This window comes from Psittacula echo (assembly GCF_963264785.1).
Source record: "Psittacula echo genome assembly, chromosome: 2".
Lineage (NCBI taxonomy): Eukaryota > Metazoa > Chordata > Aves > Psittaciformes > Psittacidae > Psittacula > Psittacula echo.
Window position 1 is genome coordinate 37,540,617 of NC_137737.1, and position 18,202 is coordinate 37,558,818.

An 18,202-nucleotide genomic window follows, 5' to 3' on the forward strand; every position below is an offset into this window, starting at 1 on the left:
TTTTTTTCAAAACTGTGGGGATTTAAAAAAAACAAAACAAAACAACCAAGCTTGAAATAACATAAATGCAGAATATATCTGTTTTAGAAATAGCTAATAAGCTTACTATGGCTTGTGACACTATCTGAATGTACTCCATGCAAAGGGGACTCAGCATGCACTGATGTGACTTGTCAGTCATCTGTAAACAAAATCTGCATCATGACTAAAAGTGTTTTTCTTTGCAGTTGCAGTGACTCTCCCATCTTGTTCTGCATTACGAGTCTTCGTATTTTAATGATAAACCTGACTTTTTTCCCCTTAAGATTCTAAAGCCATATTCCAGTGTGTTTAAATCTCTTCAGTGCCTGTTGAGCTAACATATTCTAATATTGCATCTATCATATGCAAAACATACACATCAGTTATCCGGTAAGTAGATTTACTACCATCAACTACTTCTCCTTAACATTCAATTATTGGAATAATCTTCATGTATATGAATAACCATATGCATTCCAGTTAGAATTCCACCACACCAACTAAGAGTATGTGTCTCAGGGATGGGAGGAGGGGGGAGTGTCCACAAGAGATACCTACTGACAGATTGTGTTAAGGGAAAATGCAAATAATTCTTAGACTTTACTTTAGAACTGAACCAAAAGACTAAAAAACCCACAACCAAACAAAAACATGCTCAATAAATGTGGTCAAACACTTGTTCCTAAAATAGACTGAACAGACTGCATTCATCGCATCTTGAGCAATCCTTCTATCATTAAAGCATCGCACAACATGAAGATCAAAGTAATTGCTTCAATGTTCTTAAAAGTTCCATCCCTAAAGCACTATATATTGGTAAGTTACAGGCCAAAAAAAAAAAAAAAAAAAAAAAAAACCATATATCTTTGAGATCAACCCCTTTAAAAAAAGGTTAATTTTGCAAATTTCTGTAATGGCTTTCTATATAATTTTTTTACATGAATCCAGATCAGAAGAAACTCTAAATCAACCCAGAGGTAACCATTAAAATGGAGAGACCAAAAAGCAATCTTTACCAGACTGTACAGGCAATTATATGAACAGTGGAGTCAGCAATGTCACCTTTAAGCTTCCAACTCATATGCTCTTTAAAGGAAAGTAATTGTTATTTTCCTCACCCATTCCTGCACACCAACATTACCTACCCCCTCTTAGACACTATCCCATAAAGGACAGACTAAAGTATGCAATGACTGAAACCACTTTATAAGAACACTGACAGAGTAAGCTTGAGAATAATAAATGGGCAAGAGATAAAAATACAAACAAGTAATTTCGGAAGAAAAATTAAAGAGTAATTTCTGCTGGTTTAGGGATCTTACATGACCTCAAGGCACTTAACATTTATTAATAAAGCACTGCAATTACCTCTTGTAATTCCATACTCATACCCTGCACTGATTTACAGATACAGAAATTCTGACAGAGATCAGCTCTGGTAAAGGTTTGAAGTCTTAAAAAAAGTTTTTCCAATTCTCACTTGTATCTTTCACTCTGCCTCCGGGTAAGCTAGTCAGGCAACTGGCTACTCTGAAAGAAAAAATCAAACAAATAACTTGAATCAATCAGAAACTGACTGGCTGGGTTTTTTTGTGGTAATTGTTTCTGCTGCTGTTATTGTGTTGGGGTTTTTTAAAAGCAAAATCAAAGCACACACCTATTGCTTTCCTATTGGCTGAAATACTGAATACGACAAGTTTTAGTCTAAAAATAAATTATGTTATAATAGCCAAAAATTATAATATACACTTTCCTAATGCTATTTCTTTATGATTACATAGGTTTGTGAGACAATTTCAGCAGAGGAAATACTAGGAAAGCAAGTAACTTTTTTTTTTTTTTTTTTGGCATTCTCTAATAAAGCAGCAGCAGTAAGTGAAGCAACCAAACCTCCACAAAACATCAGCAGTTGGCAAGTAATGGACTGCCTTATTCACAATGGAACTTCCAGTTATTTATAATGTGGTTATTTAGAACGTACCATAATCAATGACTTTACAAAATAATTCTATCCAAACATACCTACCCCATCTCATGCTTATTGGTTTTGCCTTGCAACTAATTTAACCCCAAATCTGGAGTCAGGGCCTTTTACTAGCTGTGATAAAACAGTACCTTTTAAAGGGAAAAAACAAAACAACCAAAAAACCAAAAACCAAAAAACTAAAAAAAAACCCACTTTAGTTTTATTTTTCAAATTTACATATACAGAAGTTTTGCATTAAAAAATTTGAAAACCAAACCATCTGTACGTATAATATAGCAATTAAAGTCTCCATGAATAAAATCTTCAATTTGCAAGTTTATTTAAAATTATTAAATAAAGCAGCATTAAAATCCAACAAATGGGGATGAGGATGAAGAGGAAAATAATGACCACATAAGATTTGTATTCTGCCCTTCCCATATATCTTTCATGCTAGTTGTACCTTTGCTCTCTGTGTAACCTGAAAAACCTCCAAATTCTGAGTTTCTTTCACTTGTCTGAAATAAGTCCAGCAGGGCCTGCACTGGGGAGCTGCAAGAGCTTCTCTTCTGTTCAGGAACAGACAGTCCATTTGTATACTTTACGCATAACTCCAGGTTTTGTTTCTGGGTTTCTCTTTTATTTCTTCCCAAGTAAAGCTTCACTTTTCTGTGCAGTTTTCCAGATGGTGAACTGGGTGTAGTGCTGGCAGCCAATTCATTAAGTTCTTTGTTTATAGCAGTATCAGATACCTCAGCCTCCAGAACTACATTGTGCTGCATCTGTTGATGATTATCACAGAAATCACGATGTTTCTTGACAAACGTAGGATTGGCATCTTTTCTCAAACACTTTGCTGGTAGAACTACTGCATTATTTAATTTTCTTTTTGGCTGCAATGGGTGTTTGTCCTTTTCACTAAATTCTGTAACTTCAGCATAAGAACATAAAGTACACATGCCTTCCTGAAAACACTGTAAATTCTTTTTATTTACTTCTAGTTCCAGTATTTCCTTATTGGATGACTCATAAGCTTGAGACAAGGTCTCTGTATATGCCTTGTCATCTTTCCGAGGGGGTGGTTGTATGAAATATGATGATACAACAGTCTGTCTTAAGTTTGCAGCACAGGAGCAATCAGTTTTAGCATTTTCATCATTATTTCTGAACTTAATTTGCAGTTCCGAAGGTTGTGCGAGGTGACAATACAGAACTGAACAAACAGACCCAGAAAGAGGAGTAGGTATTGGCACAGAATTTGGTTGTATTTCCACAGGCTGGCGATCCAGCTTGAGTGCCTGCATTGTCGTATCCTTCCACGAGTAGCTTTTCAAGGAAATGCGTTGCTTTTTCAGTCGTTCTTTCAGCTCATCTGGTCTAGTTATCTTCCCAATAATAGGAGAAAAACAGCCTGTACTACATTTTGTCCTACAATGAAATTGTTTAGAATTATTAACACACACCTGGAAAACACATGGGAAACAACTCCATAGGCAACTGATTCTAGAAAAGCAACAGAAGTGGCAAAGCAATTTTTTGTTTTACTTTTAAAAGATAAGATCTACTTAGAGTAGCAACACACTATTTCTATAGGAACAGTGTCTTATTTTTCTTATTGATTTCTACAGCTCATTAAATTGTTTTAAAAATACATGAAATAAGTAGCCTAGTATTTCAGTACATCTCAATTTATAGTGGTATCAAGAACAGAAGACATTAATGAATATAATGCAATCTCTATAAATACAAATATTCTATGACATATACACACAAAAGTTAGCATAATTATACATTTTTTTCTTGGCATAGCATTTCAAACCTAACCTGAGTATTTTCAGGTTAGAAAAGGAATAAAGGCTTGCCTTCATCAGGCTATCAGCTGTTTGCCTCTATTTGCATTTCATTTGATTTCACTAAAAATATCCTTATTCCTTCAATACTTAAAAAAAAAAAAAAAAAAAAAAAAAAAAAAGCAAGAAAGTTATTCCTAATCTCCCAACTTATTTACAACAAACCAGAGCAATCCTGAATTGAGGTACAGTTACTTGGAACTAAGACACTGCTGCCTACAGTCCAAGATGTGAAACAAGTCTGTTTAGCCCACCTAAGCTTTTGAGCTACGAAGAGGAAAGGAAAATCCGCTTTATTTGTCCAGCACAGGCAGGTCAGAAGCTAAGAGACAAAGTATAGGCAGCAAGATCTAGATCAGGAAAAGTTTTCCACTGGTAAGGAGAGCAGATTGAATGACAAGGATATCATTCGCTGTTCTCAGGCTACTAAGAATGACAAAGTTTTTAGAGCAAGATGTTCAGATATTGCTGTTCTTCTGTCAGCAATGTTTTAGTACAGGAACTTGCTTTTCTAAAGCTGAAGGATAGGTAGGACAACTTCTGGCAAATCTTTTCAGTCTAATTTTCTTATGATACCATCTGCACTTTTTTTTTTTATTTTCCTCTCTAATTTCTGCTTTACATAACTATTTGCCAGGTACAACTGCATTGCAAATTTCAGCAACTTATTTCAGACTGAAAACATGAATTTATTCTGTACCAGATCCAGATTTCAGAACTAAGTATCTTTATGTTCAATGTCTCAACTCACAGAGCTCAGAAAATGTAACTTACCTTTTTATTTTTTCATCATCTTTGTATTCTACAAACTTGTAAACAAACTTTGAGATTATATCATCAACAACTTGATACTGTGTGCTTTGTGCAAAATTTCGGTGCTGTTCACTTTCAAGATGCTGGAATTAAAGGAAAAACATGAAATTAATCTACTATTACATTTATGAATATACAAGTCAGCAGTATGATATGGAGCAGTAAGTAAATATCATTTATTACCAGGGTCTCTGAGACATGAGCTACTACTGCCTTCAGTTACCATATATAGAAGCAACTATCAAGATTTTAAACCTACATGGTCAAAAAAAAAAAAATACCCACTTGCTGCTTTTTAGGAGATACAGTCAGAAAATCTCCTAAGATAAAAAATTATATTAAATTAGCAAGTAGAAACCACTGCTGATACCCCACTTGAGAGATGACACTATCCAAGCATATACTTGACATTTCACATACTATTTGCAGATCTTCATATTTCTTCCCACAGCATTCACAATATCCTCTCCTTTTTTTGTCCTTCTGAGGGAGCTGAACAGGAGTTCCACAGTCCTTGTCACTATTTATTTTGGTTCTGTTAACAGAAAAGTTATATTAATAAGTCTCAAATATGGAGCTGAGCTCTATACTTGCCTCTCACAGCACACTTGTTCTTGATCACTTTAATAATAATAAAAAAAAATATCATTTCTGCTCAAACTATTTAAATTGTTAGTCAAAGCCTAGGGAAAAAAAATAAAGAAGAAATTGTGCATTAATTAGAAAAAAAAGAAATTACTGCAAAAATGACTGGCAGACCCAGTGGAACTCTTTGTAAACATGAAACATCCAGGTTAGTACAGATACACTACTGACTCAGAATAAACAGTGCAAAATTGCTAAACAAAAAAATATCTCTTGACAAAACACAGGACATGCTGAAGCCTCTGTGCATAGCTGATAAAAGGAGGGTTGATAAAGCAAAAACTAGGGGGAAAAAAAGTCTTCTAACATCTCAACCACTGTCAGTATTTTTGATGCCAAGAAAACACACAGCAAAACCACTTGGTCTAACAGATGACCTCTCATTCTTTGGCAGACGTAAAAAACAGTCACATTTGTTGGTTTATACACAGGTTTTGAATATGCTGACCAAATGCCATTTTAGCCTGTATCTAGAAAAACAGGACAAGTGGAAATAGGAGGAAATGAACCTCAAGTTATTCCTGGAGATTAAAACACAAAGAGATTTCAATAGCTGCTCCATAATTTTCAGAGTCCTCATCTGGAGAGAACTAGCTTCAATTTTTTTGCTTCAATTCACCATTTGCTTCAATTCACCATTAAATTACCTAAGGATGATGTGCTAGTGGTAAAGCAAAACCATCAATCTCTATTTCCCTTTTACTTTAGAGAAATAGTGCCATCTCCCTGTCTTGCCAAAAATGATTCTGACAGACTTTACCAAGTATCTTCATAGATGTAAGCTCAGGTCTTTACATCAAAACACCTGTCCTGAAAAATCTCTGCTCTTACAAAGCAAACAAGCGTAATAAGGGTACACTGCTTTCACCAATCATTTCCAGTCAAGTCTACACTGGTAACACCTGCCCCAGCATCTGTTGGGTTCCACAGGATAGGCTGCACCTAACTGTGTAGTCGTTAATATTAACAACACTAACCTTTTCACCTTCCCTCTTTAGTACTGTAAAAATCACGGAACCAGTAGAGCAGAATATAAGCAACTGAATTTATCACCTGAAAATTGAATAATGGCTGCAGGTCTTGCCAAATACAGAAGCAAATGGGACTGACAACTTTGCTTCAACAAGCTTTTTCTCACAGATAAAAAAATTAAGCACTCCCTTTTTTCTCTTCCCAAATTGACATTCCTCACATTTACCTGCTGAGTATGAAATAATCTCCCACCTAAATCTCTTTGGCATGTGCCAACCCAAAAGATTAAATAGGAACATTCACTGAAACATAATTCCTGATTTTTTAAATATACCATAATCCATATAAATACAAATAGTATTTTTTAATGCTTTAAAAAGAATGGGCCTTTCTAACCTCCTCTGAAGAGATAATAGCAGAAATTGCTTCAAACTTGCAAAAGTTACTGCTGTTACAATTGCTTTGCTTTTTCATACTGCTCTATTTACTGCAATTAAAATAAATAAAATTCAGCATGGCAACACCACCTGAAAACCTGCAGCACTATAATAATGGTGAAGACTGGATAGAACTCAAGACTGGAGAAGCTATTTTATAAAAAAAAGTATTATACCTAAGTAAGCCTTTAGCCCCCAAGGACAGAAAAGCAGTGGAAGTTACTAGATACAGAAAGTTCCACATTTATCAAAGCTACTTTTCACCTAAATATCTTTAGTCTCTTATGTGAGTCAGTTTAAGAAATCAATGAAAGAATCATTAATACTCCCTATATGCTAGGTATAAGAGATTAAAAATAATAGTATGGTTCACCAAAACCCAGATAATTAAGATTCCTAAGTAGTTTCGAATCATAAAATGGATTTACCAAAGTTCTAACTGCATCTGGAGTGCTGTAACTGAGCCTGAATGCCAAAATTTATCATATAAACACTGTAAGACCAACTCCTCTGAAGAGCTGAGGCAGCATTTGCAGTCTAACTTGTACAAATTAGACTTTATCAACAATGATTTGCACTATGTCTGAATATCACAGTTGCACAGATTTTTAGCTGCCTACTTTGGTATTATGCTGACAAATACCAAAAGTAGTCTTAAGAAATGCACTTCCTTTAAAATACTTACTTACGCACCCAAGATGAGGACAAAGAAGAAACCAGTGTCAGAAAGGAAAAAAAAAGTATCTTATGCTGACCCACAGTGATAGGAGAAGGCTGCATTTTTGGATGTATGCATCTGTATGTCCAAAAAAAGGACTAAAGACAGGATAAGGAGGGTACAGAAAGATAGACAGACACCAACAGTTACAGTGCAGCAAATACATCAGATGAGACATGGCTATCAGTACTAAATATCGCACAAAATTAGAAGCACATCAATTTTAGAAAACAATTACATTACAATTATTTTAGAGAACCATTCTCTCCACTACCCACCCCTCTACAAGTTTTCAACAAACCTTTGCTTAGACTGTGTTTGCTTTTGACCAGAAGGATGCTTCTTATCCACCTCAAACGGACTATATGGTTTTGGAACACAGTAATTCAGAACTGGAAAAATGGGTAACTGCAGATAAAATGGCCGGTAGAGGCTGTATGCAACAAAACAAGTGCATTAAAACCCTCAAAATGGAAAAAGGAGTTTACAGCACAAAAATACAATCGGGTCAAAAACATGGAAAAGTGTCTCACTTTTACATATATCATACACAGAATGCTAAGCAAACAAATATCCTAGAATAAGTCATTCCTTCCTTCCTAAAAACATGATACTTTCTTAAAACAGATTTGCCTGGAGTTTCGATAGCTGTCTCATACTTTCCTTGCGGTATACCTTTCATGCCTATTTATCATTTAGAGTTGGGTAACCAGTAAAACTAAGCAATTTGGACACTGGTGTATCTGTGTTCCTGAGAAGTAGCTACAGCAGTTCCTAACATCAAATGCAATTTTTTTGCCCCAATTTTACCATTTTCTTCTTTTTCAAAAATTTTAATCAATTCACCATTCAAGATATAAAACCAGACCTTTTCATTTTCCAGAAAGGTTTTTTTCCTGTATATCACTGTACTTGAGAGATAACAGAACTAGCAACCATACCAGCACACTGAATATATTAAGAAAGTTTAAAATAGGGCGTGTCAAAAGTTCACATACTGAATCATTTGACTGAAATGCTGATGCCAGAGTTCAGTCTGACTTTTTTCTCCCATATTACTATTACAAGCTGCCCAGGCAGAAAAAGATCAAGTCTGGAAACATTATAGGGACAGCTAAGCATTTTGTGAGCAGTTACTAACATTGCCTAAACATTTAAACATTAAAAAACATTGCTTACATTACATAACATTCAAAAGTGCTTCCTGTGTTTAGTTCAGAAGTCAAATGCATATCTATTTATAAACAAATTTCTTCAACTATATGTGTCCAATTATCCCCACTACCCTCATGTCCCTCTTCTATCAGAATAGTTCTCAGCGCAAGACCAGCTTAGATCTTTTTATTTCAGGTAAGTGTCAAAAAAATGAACTCAAAGGATTTGGAGCTTATAAATGTCATCATAAAGTAGAATTTAGTTAAGAATATAAAGATGCAAAATACGCTGTCCAGACCACACTTTTTTATAATCCATTGCTCTCTCAACTTCTAGCAAACTGGCATTTCCTTACAGAACCAGGTCTGATCAATTCCAGGACCAGAATGTTACTGAGTTGAGACTACAGGACTGGAATTTAGTATAGAAAGTTTTACTGGCCTTTTGGGCAACAGGATTTGGATCTAAGAAAAGATGTCAAGGTTCAAAGCTTCCAGCTTTCCTTTTCATTCATTAAGGCCCTTGGCAGAAAGTAACCCTAAGAAAGCAGTCTCATGATCTGGAGCGATACCTTAACTTCCCTTACATTACTTACTGCAACTATTCCCTACCATACTAATACTTGCTCAATCTCATTCAGTGGCTCAACACAGATAGCTACCCAGAGCACGTAAAGACAAAAATGTTTTATCTTATGTTAGGAGGACAACATGCCTAGCATCTAAAGCTAGAAAGAAATTCAAATCTGAAGGCCACTTCCTGAAGGCATACTAAATGCTTCTCAATTACTCAAGTTTGAGAACCACATCACTTAACGCATGAAGAGAATACTTACCGACTTCTATCTTCCACTTTCACAAATGGATTTTTCAGTCTACCTGCTCAAGGTGGGAAAAAAACCAAAAATTGAGAGAAATACTTTTCTTCATTCAGCAAGTTACTCCAGTACATTATTTTAGAACTCAGTATGTACATGTTTTGACAAACTCTCGGCTTCCATTAAGTTTTTCTATATGCTTTTCTTGGACATACAAACCAGAATACAGCAGCACGCTTGACAAGATTATGAACTGTAGTCCATTTTTAAACATTCAGAAAATAAGCAAAACATACACCTCTACAAATATTAATACTTACTTCTTGACTTTTGAGTAGTAACTTGTTTTCCCTATAGGAAAATAGAGAAAACGTATAAAACCCCCATTAGCATTATTCTGCATTTTAATTAAAGATTTAGCTGTAGCTAATTTTAAGTTATGAGGCTCTCCCTGTGCTAATCATGACTTCACACACAGTCATGCATATGATTTGCAGGAAATTAAAATTCATTACTACTTCAGAAATACAGTGACATGTTTCCCAAAGAAATATTTCTACACCACAAAAACAAAATTAGAAAAAGTTCTCCTTGAGATGTTTCAATTTATTTTTCCTAAAACCAAATTCAACCAAAAAACCCAAAATACCCTGCCAGGGTTTAAAGTTGATTCTTAAGTACAGATAATTAGCATTTACAAACTGTTGTGAATATTAACTACAAACTAAAATTCCAGATAACATTCTTCAATTAAAGCAATTCTTCTCATTTGAATGGATTTACACAGGTTTTTCTTGTCAATGAGGATTAAACTTAAAAGTCTTTTGTTTTCAGAAAGAGTAAAGTACCAGGTGTTGGCTGTAATTGATTCTGGTAAAGGTACAAACACCTATTTTATACTACTTGCAAAAAGCTCCATCTTGCTATCCATGAACACCAGGACACTAACGATTTAGCAGAGGATTTGATGTAGCCTCAATAAGTAGCTGCTATGGCATTCCAAAAAAACGTAACATACGATGGTCTATATACGTTACCATTTAATTTACTTATCGCAGAGCCCTGCCTGGACTAGATAATTATGCAACTTCACATCTCTAATTTAAATTATAGGGATACTGCAGACAGAGAACATAAGCAGCTAAAACAGTTTCAATGTCTCACTGTATCATACACCAAAATCTGGAGAAATTGAGATTTTTCACATGCCAACTGCATGTTATCAGCAGAATAGCTCAAAGACACTTTATGTGAGTTCTTTACAAGACTAGGAAGAAGAGATGTAGGTTTGAACAACTGCCTGAAAAGATTCCCTAGAGACAGCTTTCTTCAGGTAATGGGGCATTTCAAAATGGCCCACCAAAAGGAAGGTTTCCAATCACTGTGTCATAGGGAAAATTATAAAAAGCAACTTAACCACAATTTCACATACATCATTTCAGGCAGTTCAGTACTTCTGATTCCAAGATATCCTTTGCAACAGCAAAGATCCATATATGATTTAATCAATGCTACTATTATATTTATCTTTTAATAAGGCTGAAATTAATAGCTAATACTTTCTGGTTTTTAAATACGTTTTTTAAATCAGTTCATGAAACATACCAGTCTGAAAAACTGAACATGAGCAAGACGTCATTAAAATAGAATCTGCAAGCTTCACAGTAGGTAGTATTTAGGACACCTGCGTTCTCAGTGAAACAAATGGCAAAGAACCACTTACCACATCTTTTGAAGAACTGCCTGCTCTTTTGATTAGGTAGAGTTCCTTTTTCTTTTGTTCAATGTAATTCTTAACATCTGGCAAAAAGAGGGACAATTATACTCAGCTAAGTTTATTTTTGTATATCTGAAGTAATTTATCATTTTTAGTATTTTGAATTCAACAAAAAAATAATTAAATGAATGTTACAAGTTCACGGTAGGCTTCATCAAACAAAATACTTACCATCAATATGAAGTATCTTCACTCCCCAGCTCAATGCATTGGATAGTATACTACCAGAAGGGATTAAATCCTGCGAACAATAAATTATATTAATAAAGCAATATATAGTAGATAATATAAAATAATTACAATTATATTAAATCATGTAATATGGAAGCTGTGATCTAAGTGCCAATGGTTTGCTTCTTGCCAAAAGGCTGTCTGGTCACCTCAACTGACTCTTCCATCTCCATGTCTCAGCCCTTTACCATCAAAAGATTACACTTAACCTTTCATGAAGCCAAAATTGTTCTCTATTGTCACATTTTACAGCAAGATTTGAAGACAGTGAATATATATATATTTACTCTAACTTCAGGAGCACCTCTCAAATGCTAGCTGTATCAGTAAGCCCAATATATTATAATATTGGCAATAAGACTACACAAACTTTCAATTCTTCAGGAAGTACCCAGAAAGAATGACCTGACAGTTTTACTTAAGACAATCTCTCTACTTCTGCCAGAGTGTTCCATGAGGGACTTCTTAAGACCAAGATCATTCTTACTACTGCTTGTTTTCTACAAGAGCAAACCCAAACTTTCTCAAGCATGAATTCATTGATTACTTGGCTTACCTGCTCCTTGATTGCTTTTTCAACTAAGGATTTTCCTCTGCTCATACGTACCTATATTAAAACAGCAACACGTTTGTAGTTAAGTTAGTATCCATTTAAAAAAAACAACAAACAAACCAAAAGGTCAGATAATTTACATTGTTGCTAACAAATAAGTATTTCAGGTATGACAGTCTCCTTTTGTTCACTGTACTGCTATTTTTCATTAATTCACATCTTGCCCACAAAGTTACAGCTGACAGTCTGGGAAAGGGTGTGTGTGAACCAGTAAGTATTTGTTTTCAGCCAAAGCAAGTCACTACATGGCTGGAGCAATGTTGGTGCTAGATGGTGGGAAGCAGCAGCCAGTGGCACACACCAAATGATGAAATTCCATCAACTGGACTTGTGCCAAATGAAGCTAACAGTCACAAATAAAATCATAGCCTACATCTTATCCCATCTTTTCTATCACCACTGCATCTGCTTCTGTACTGTATGCTGTTTATCCATAATGAGCATGCCTTTATCCAGGTCATTTGCAAAATGAGGCAATCTCACCTAGCCAATAGAAAGACCAACCCACAGACTGTTTCTAAATAAGTACCATGTATATATAGCACAGCTAATTGTTTCCAATTGCATTTTTTAAAGGACACAAAATTTGCTTCTATGAGAAACTTCTCATAAAACTGCACAAATTCAGATACTAATTACTGCAATTAACATGATCCTTTAAGAGCTCAGAAAAATTTAATATTCATAACATTTAATTATTTCCTTGTACTACTATCAGAGTGCTTCTGTACATACATGCATTAACATCACAGCAGCCAGATTTTAATAGGCTGTGTTGCTAAAGAGACAGAAACCACTGGAAACTTTGCTTAGTTAGTTAGTCAAGTTTAACAAGTTCACCTGAACTAGTTTAAAAGTACATTTGACCTGTTCAGAAACAAACAAATCAACTCAAACAAGCAAAACATCAAACAACATTATTCACCCAAGGAATTGTGTTCATCTTTAAAAAAAAAAAACAAACAAAAAACCAACAAAAAAACAACACAAGAGAAACATTGTAAGAGCATATCCTATGGGTTGTACCTGATTTGCAGTAATAATACTAAGAAACTTACTGTATCTGCTATCTTAAATGAACTTCCGTCATGTCGATCTTTTCGGTTGCTAGGATGAGGTGAGCTATTTCCTCCATTACCTGCAGATTCTGGGCTAGGAACAGGAGAAATCTGACCAAGAGTTGGTGCAAATTTTGCCTCCTTTTTATTAGACACCAGATAGCTGATATCTTTACTAAGAAAACTCTCCACTCTCTAAATATAAAGATAGAAAGCAAGTAATTATTTCAGGACAGTAAACCAATTAACTCTATCTTACATTGCATATTTTAAAGAAAAGTGACAAAACTTCTATAATAATTAAAAAATACTGAATGATAATTACAATTTGGCTATACTAGCACCTTATTAGTCACAAATTTTAATTTCAGTTTATTTTTTAAGTATATATCAAAAGACCTTTGATTTGTTTTGACTGTTATCATTCTTTGAACTATCTAGCTGAATACTTTAAAAATAGAAGTCAAACACTGCACAGAAAAATAAGAGAATTCAAGAAATCAGTTCCTATAATTTTACATAACCGAAACGACATAGAAGTGTTCAGCTAAACTTGAAGGCATGTGTATGCAAATGTAATTTACAGTTTGCAGAAAGCTATAAATGTATCAAGTTTAGAACCAACAGAAAAATCAAAATTTCAGGATAGTTACCATGTTTCACACCTACAGTATTTATAGGATCATAGAATAGTTTGGGTTGAAGGGGCCTTAAGATGATCTAGTTCCAACTCCCCTGAAACAGGCAGGAATACCTTCCACTACACCAGGTTGCTCAAAGCCCCATCCAACCTGGCCTTGAACACTGCCAGAGATTTGGAACACTTCTCAAAATGAGAAGACGTAAGTAGATTAATAATATTTTCATGCTCAGTAAGACAAAAAATGTGATTGTCCTATGCTTATTCTCTTCCATTTTGCTCCTTCAGTCATTCATTAGCAACTGCTGTGTGATGATCAGTTCTATTTGCCTTATTTTTTGCCAGTTTACATAGCTTAAAAATATTTTCCTTTTCTTCACTAATCAGTATGGAAAACACAAATTGCACAGTCAGCGAGTTTTAAACTGTGCCTTCCAATTCTGCTCTACACACCTTTAAAAGAACTGGGACATACAGAGCATAGCACTTTTGAGTGCACTCCCCGCAAGTAACAACAAAACACATGTAGTTGATCTTGAAGGTGATGAACACCTCAGATTTAGGCATATATTCCTTGAAATAAAACAGAAAAACTTCCTTTTCAGTCTTTGATTTGCAACTTTACCTTTCACGTATGAATTCCTAAAACTCTGTTTTAGACAAAGACAAAAGATAACATGCACTCATTTAATGCTAAATGTAAAAAGACGCATTGAACTTGAAACCATGTCATTGCTACTACTTGCCTCTACTAGAACTTCCAAGCATTCTGGATTTACAAGCGTCAATTTCATAGAACCAATCAGCACTGCCTTGAGATCATTCAAGTGTTGCCAAAGCAGTGTTCAGAATACCTAGCAATTTAAGCAGATCCCTTTTGCTTCTGTGGTTCAAGGGTGTTTAATATTTTAACTGCCAAGACTCCTTTACACTAATTCAAAATATTTAAAGTGGACTAAGCAATTGCATTGCTTCTGTGTTACTATGATAATCTGTACTTGCCTTTATCAAAGTGTTTCTTCCGTATGCAAGAGAGAGTTAAGGAAAAAAAATAAAATGTTTACAAAATCTATTATTTAAATAAGAGTATTTAAAAATACTCATTAACATACTCCGTGCAAAAAGTACTTACTGAAGTTACTGACTTTTAGTAACTGTATGCAAAACACTTCCTCTGGTCTTTCATGTTCAGATGAACAATTTTAATTGTAAACATGTCAATACAGTCAGAAGCAACAAGGAGGGAGGGGAGGGTAATAATTTCCAACAATGAAATTTATTAAATCAGGACCAAATTTTAAGCAAATAAATAATCAACTGGAAAACCTAAACAACAACAACAAAAAACCAAACCCAAACACCAAAAAAAAAAAAACCAAAACACAAAATACTTTGTTGATATGCTAATTGTTCATATTAAACATTAAGACAAACATACAAAAACATCCTGTAACAAATAAAATACAAACATCAAAATGAATACACAAAGATCATGGAAAACGCATTCTACACATGTAGATTTTCTTCTAGTTTCATACAGAGCTCATTAACTTACCCCTCCTAGCTCTTTGAGGTCCTTTCCTATTTTTTCAGAGATCACATTTGATGGAATATCGAGGTAAAACACCTTCCCAGTGAGAGGCTTGTACTTAAGTTTCTCTGGCTTCCCTGTATCTTTTTTCACATTCTTCAGAGAAGATCTTATCTTTTCACTTTTTGCTTGCATTCCATCTGCTGCCAAAAAAAAAAGGGATTTTAAGCAGAACTGTGTTTATTTCTCACCCACCCAAAAAGAAAATTCTAAATTATGGAAACGGGCAAAACAAGCTTCCATGCAATATAAGGCTTTTAAAGAATAGCTACATGTTGAATATGTCAAAACCAAGACATTAATAACAGTGATACCGCATACAGCCCTTAAAAGTTTAAGTTTTGTCTTAAAATTCTATCCTAAAATGGACTTTTATTCTAAAATGAACTTTTTATTCCAGTTGTTGTACAATTACATCAATTTTCTCACCCAGTTTGGTATTTGCTACCTCTGTACCCCTCTATATACACTGCTTTCAGTCACTGAGTCACAAGAACACAATTTTAGAACAGAATCTGTCTCTCATTCATCTGAAACAAAAAGGATTCCTATAAATTCGTTAAAACTAAACACAGCCAAAAGTAACTGAAACAAGAAAAATCCTGCTATTTCTCTGAATTTTTAGCACCCACATGAAATGCAGGAAAATTAACCTTAAAGTTCAAAGCCATTCCAGTTATCACCACTCTTTCTGTCCCAGCGAATTTTACTCTAAAACTAAGAAACCACATACAGCAATTAAACTGTGCTGATACACAACAACAACTTTCCTAGTGCTGAGAGCTGTCTACACAGGCCTGTTAGACTAGACATTTTAAAAAGGAAGCAATTAGTCTGCATGAGAAATAAGCCTTATTTCTTGAGATAAATCATGGAGTGCGGTGTTGTTCTACAAGAACATCAGTTCAATACTGAGTAGCAATCTAAAGACAGTAAAAAAAAAAGAAAATTGCTAAGAAACAGAAAATAAAATGGGAAATTTTATTATGCCACTTCATAAATGTAGGACTCGGCCACATCTTAAATACAGCCTGCAAAAGAGTAAGAAGGATGGTGAAAGGCATAAAGAATGAGCTTGTGGATTAAGACTGTCAGTCTGCAAAAGTAAACTATTTAGGGGGAAAACAATACAGAGATGCAAAATCAAGAATACAGAGAGAATGGCTAAACCTATTCCAGAACAAGAGCCATGGGACACCAAAAAAACTAGGAGTCAGGAACAAAATGAAAACCAGGAATTGATTCTCTGTGCAACAGGGAAACCCTGTGCAGCTTGCTGCCAAAGAATGCTGTTGATGCCAAGATGCAATTTCAAGGAAAGACTGCACAATTACAAGCAAAAAGAGTATTTTGTGGGGTCCTAAATGCACGGAAGTAACACGCAACTCATGAAGTCCCTGAAGCTAAACATAGCTGGAAACTAAAATAACATTATTAGGTGAAAATAATTATACCTTCTCTTTTCTTATATACTTCCAAGGGCATCCAATTACAATGGCAAAGACAGAATCATCCAAGACTTGCACATTCTTAGTTTTACATTGTCTTTTCTTCCTCACTGACTGACAACTTACTTCTCTTCTAAGAAGCCAGAAACAGAGGGCTGCTACAGGAAGTGAGCAGGCCTCTTCTGGAGACAAAAAGCCAACAGGCAAAACAGTTCCTCTGTTATGTATTCTCTCCCTCCCTGAAATGATCTTAAATGGAAGAGGGAGCAGAACCACCACTCATGCTGCAGGATTCTGTAAGTAACTTATGAATACAGTAAGTGAAGCAGGAAGAGCAGTCTTTGTAGAACCCAGGAGACCAAAAGAATTAGAGAAATAGGAAAATGGGGAGGCTTAGGACAGTGCAACCAATTCTAAATGTGAACAGAAAAGATGGATGATAAGCAGGTATGCAAGTGAAATTCCGCAGATGACCAGGGATCAAACATGGTGTTATACTCAGCACAAAAATGTGGTGGCCAAGGCAGCTCAAACATTAACACACTAAATGCTAAAATTAATATTGGAAAACACATATTAAACTTATGTATAATTAGAAGTTTGGAGTAAGTCTGCAGTACTGCAGTAAAGTGGCTCTCTTGTAAAGCAAATGAATTTTAATGCCATGGGCCTTGCGTGTCTTCCATGCATGCTCCTGATCCCAGCAAAGACTTGCCCAGGTGGAGCTGTCTCCATGGCTGCGGCCTAGCGAATTTCAACATAGTTACTAGCTTCTCTGCGCTGCAAGCATCTTGCGAAAACAGAGCAACTGGCCTAGCTACCTTTCCAGGTCCACACATTATGTTCAATTCCGCAAAGCCTGCAAAGTCTGTTTCAGCTGTACACCACTAACAAAGCCCGCCTGAGGCATGCTTGCCTGCTAGGCCGGCAGCAGCAAGAGGCCCAAACGCGGCACCAGGCTCACGGCAGGGTCTGACAGACACAGCCAGAAAGGAGGCACCAGCACGAGGCCTGGGTCAAAGTGACCTCGCTACCTGTGGGAAAGGCCCGAACCTCATCAACCCCCACCACGCTGGACCGCCCCAGCCACCCGCCGCTTACGGGGACGCGTTCCTTTGTCGGCAGCCTCCACAGCGCTTGGTTTCATCTTCCTGCGGAGTCACATCCTCCTCGCCGCTCCACCCGCCGCCACACCTGTGGGGTTAAGCAGAGCCGCTAAGCAACCCAGCAGCCAGAGCCTCTTCCCTCCCTCCCTCCCTCCCTCTCGCCCGCCCTTCCCGCGATTCTCGCGCCTCTCCAAGGCAGCCGCTGTGGAGGCCGCGGGTCTCCGCCTCACCAGCCTTTCCCGCCGCCGCCGGCACGGCACGGCACGCGGGGTCCCGCCCCGCTCCTCCTCCTCCTCCCGCAGCGAGCAGCGGTGCAGCCCCACAGAACGCCCGGTCCCTCATCG

The 18,202-nt window shown here is 36.1% G+C and overlaps 1 protein-coding gene across 10 annotated transcripts; it reads right to left on the reverse strand.

The window, feature by feature from the left end:
• Positions 1–1,206: 1,206 nt before the first annotated feature.
• On the reverse strand, positions 1,207–18,146 carry DBF4 (DBF4-CDC7 kinase regulatory subunit). Of its 10 annotated transcripts, XM_080609966.1 has the most exons (14): positions 18,089–18,146; positions 17,854–17,946; positions 15,269–15,447; positions 13,074–13,268; positions 11,959–12,009; positions 11,343–11,412; positions 11,118–11,194; positions 9,715–9,745; positions 9,413–9,458; positions 7,724–7,855; positions 5,071–5,185; positions 4,612–4,733; positions 2,451–3,415; positions 1,207–1,551 (listed from the first exon to the last, which is right to left on the reverse strand). In XM_080609966.1, the coding sequence occupies exons 2-14, from the start codon at positions 17,897–17,899 to the stop codon at positions 1,547–1,549; spliced, it is 2,034 nt and encodes a 677-aa protein (XP_080466092.1). In that variant the 5' UTR covers positions 17,900–17,946; positions 18,089–18,146; the 3' UTR covers positions 1,207–1,546. The 10 variants fall into 10 exon arrangements, with proteins under 10 accessions (XP_080466092.1, XP_080466089.1, XP_080466091.1 ...); XM_080609963.1 differs by lacking the exon at positions 1,207–1,551 and having other exon boundaries at positions 2,187–3,415; positions 15,269–15,444; XM_080609965.1 differs by lacking the exon at positions 1,207–1,551 and having other exon boundaries at positions 2,187–3,415; positions 13,074–13,184.
• Between the last annotated feature and the right edge of the window lie 56 nt (positions 18,147–18,202).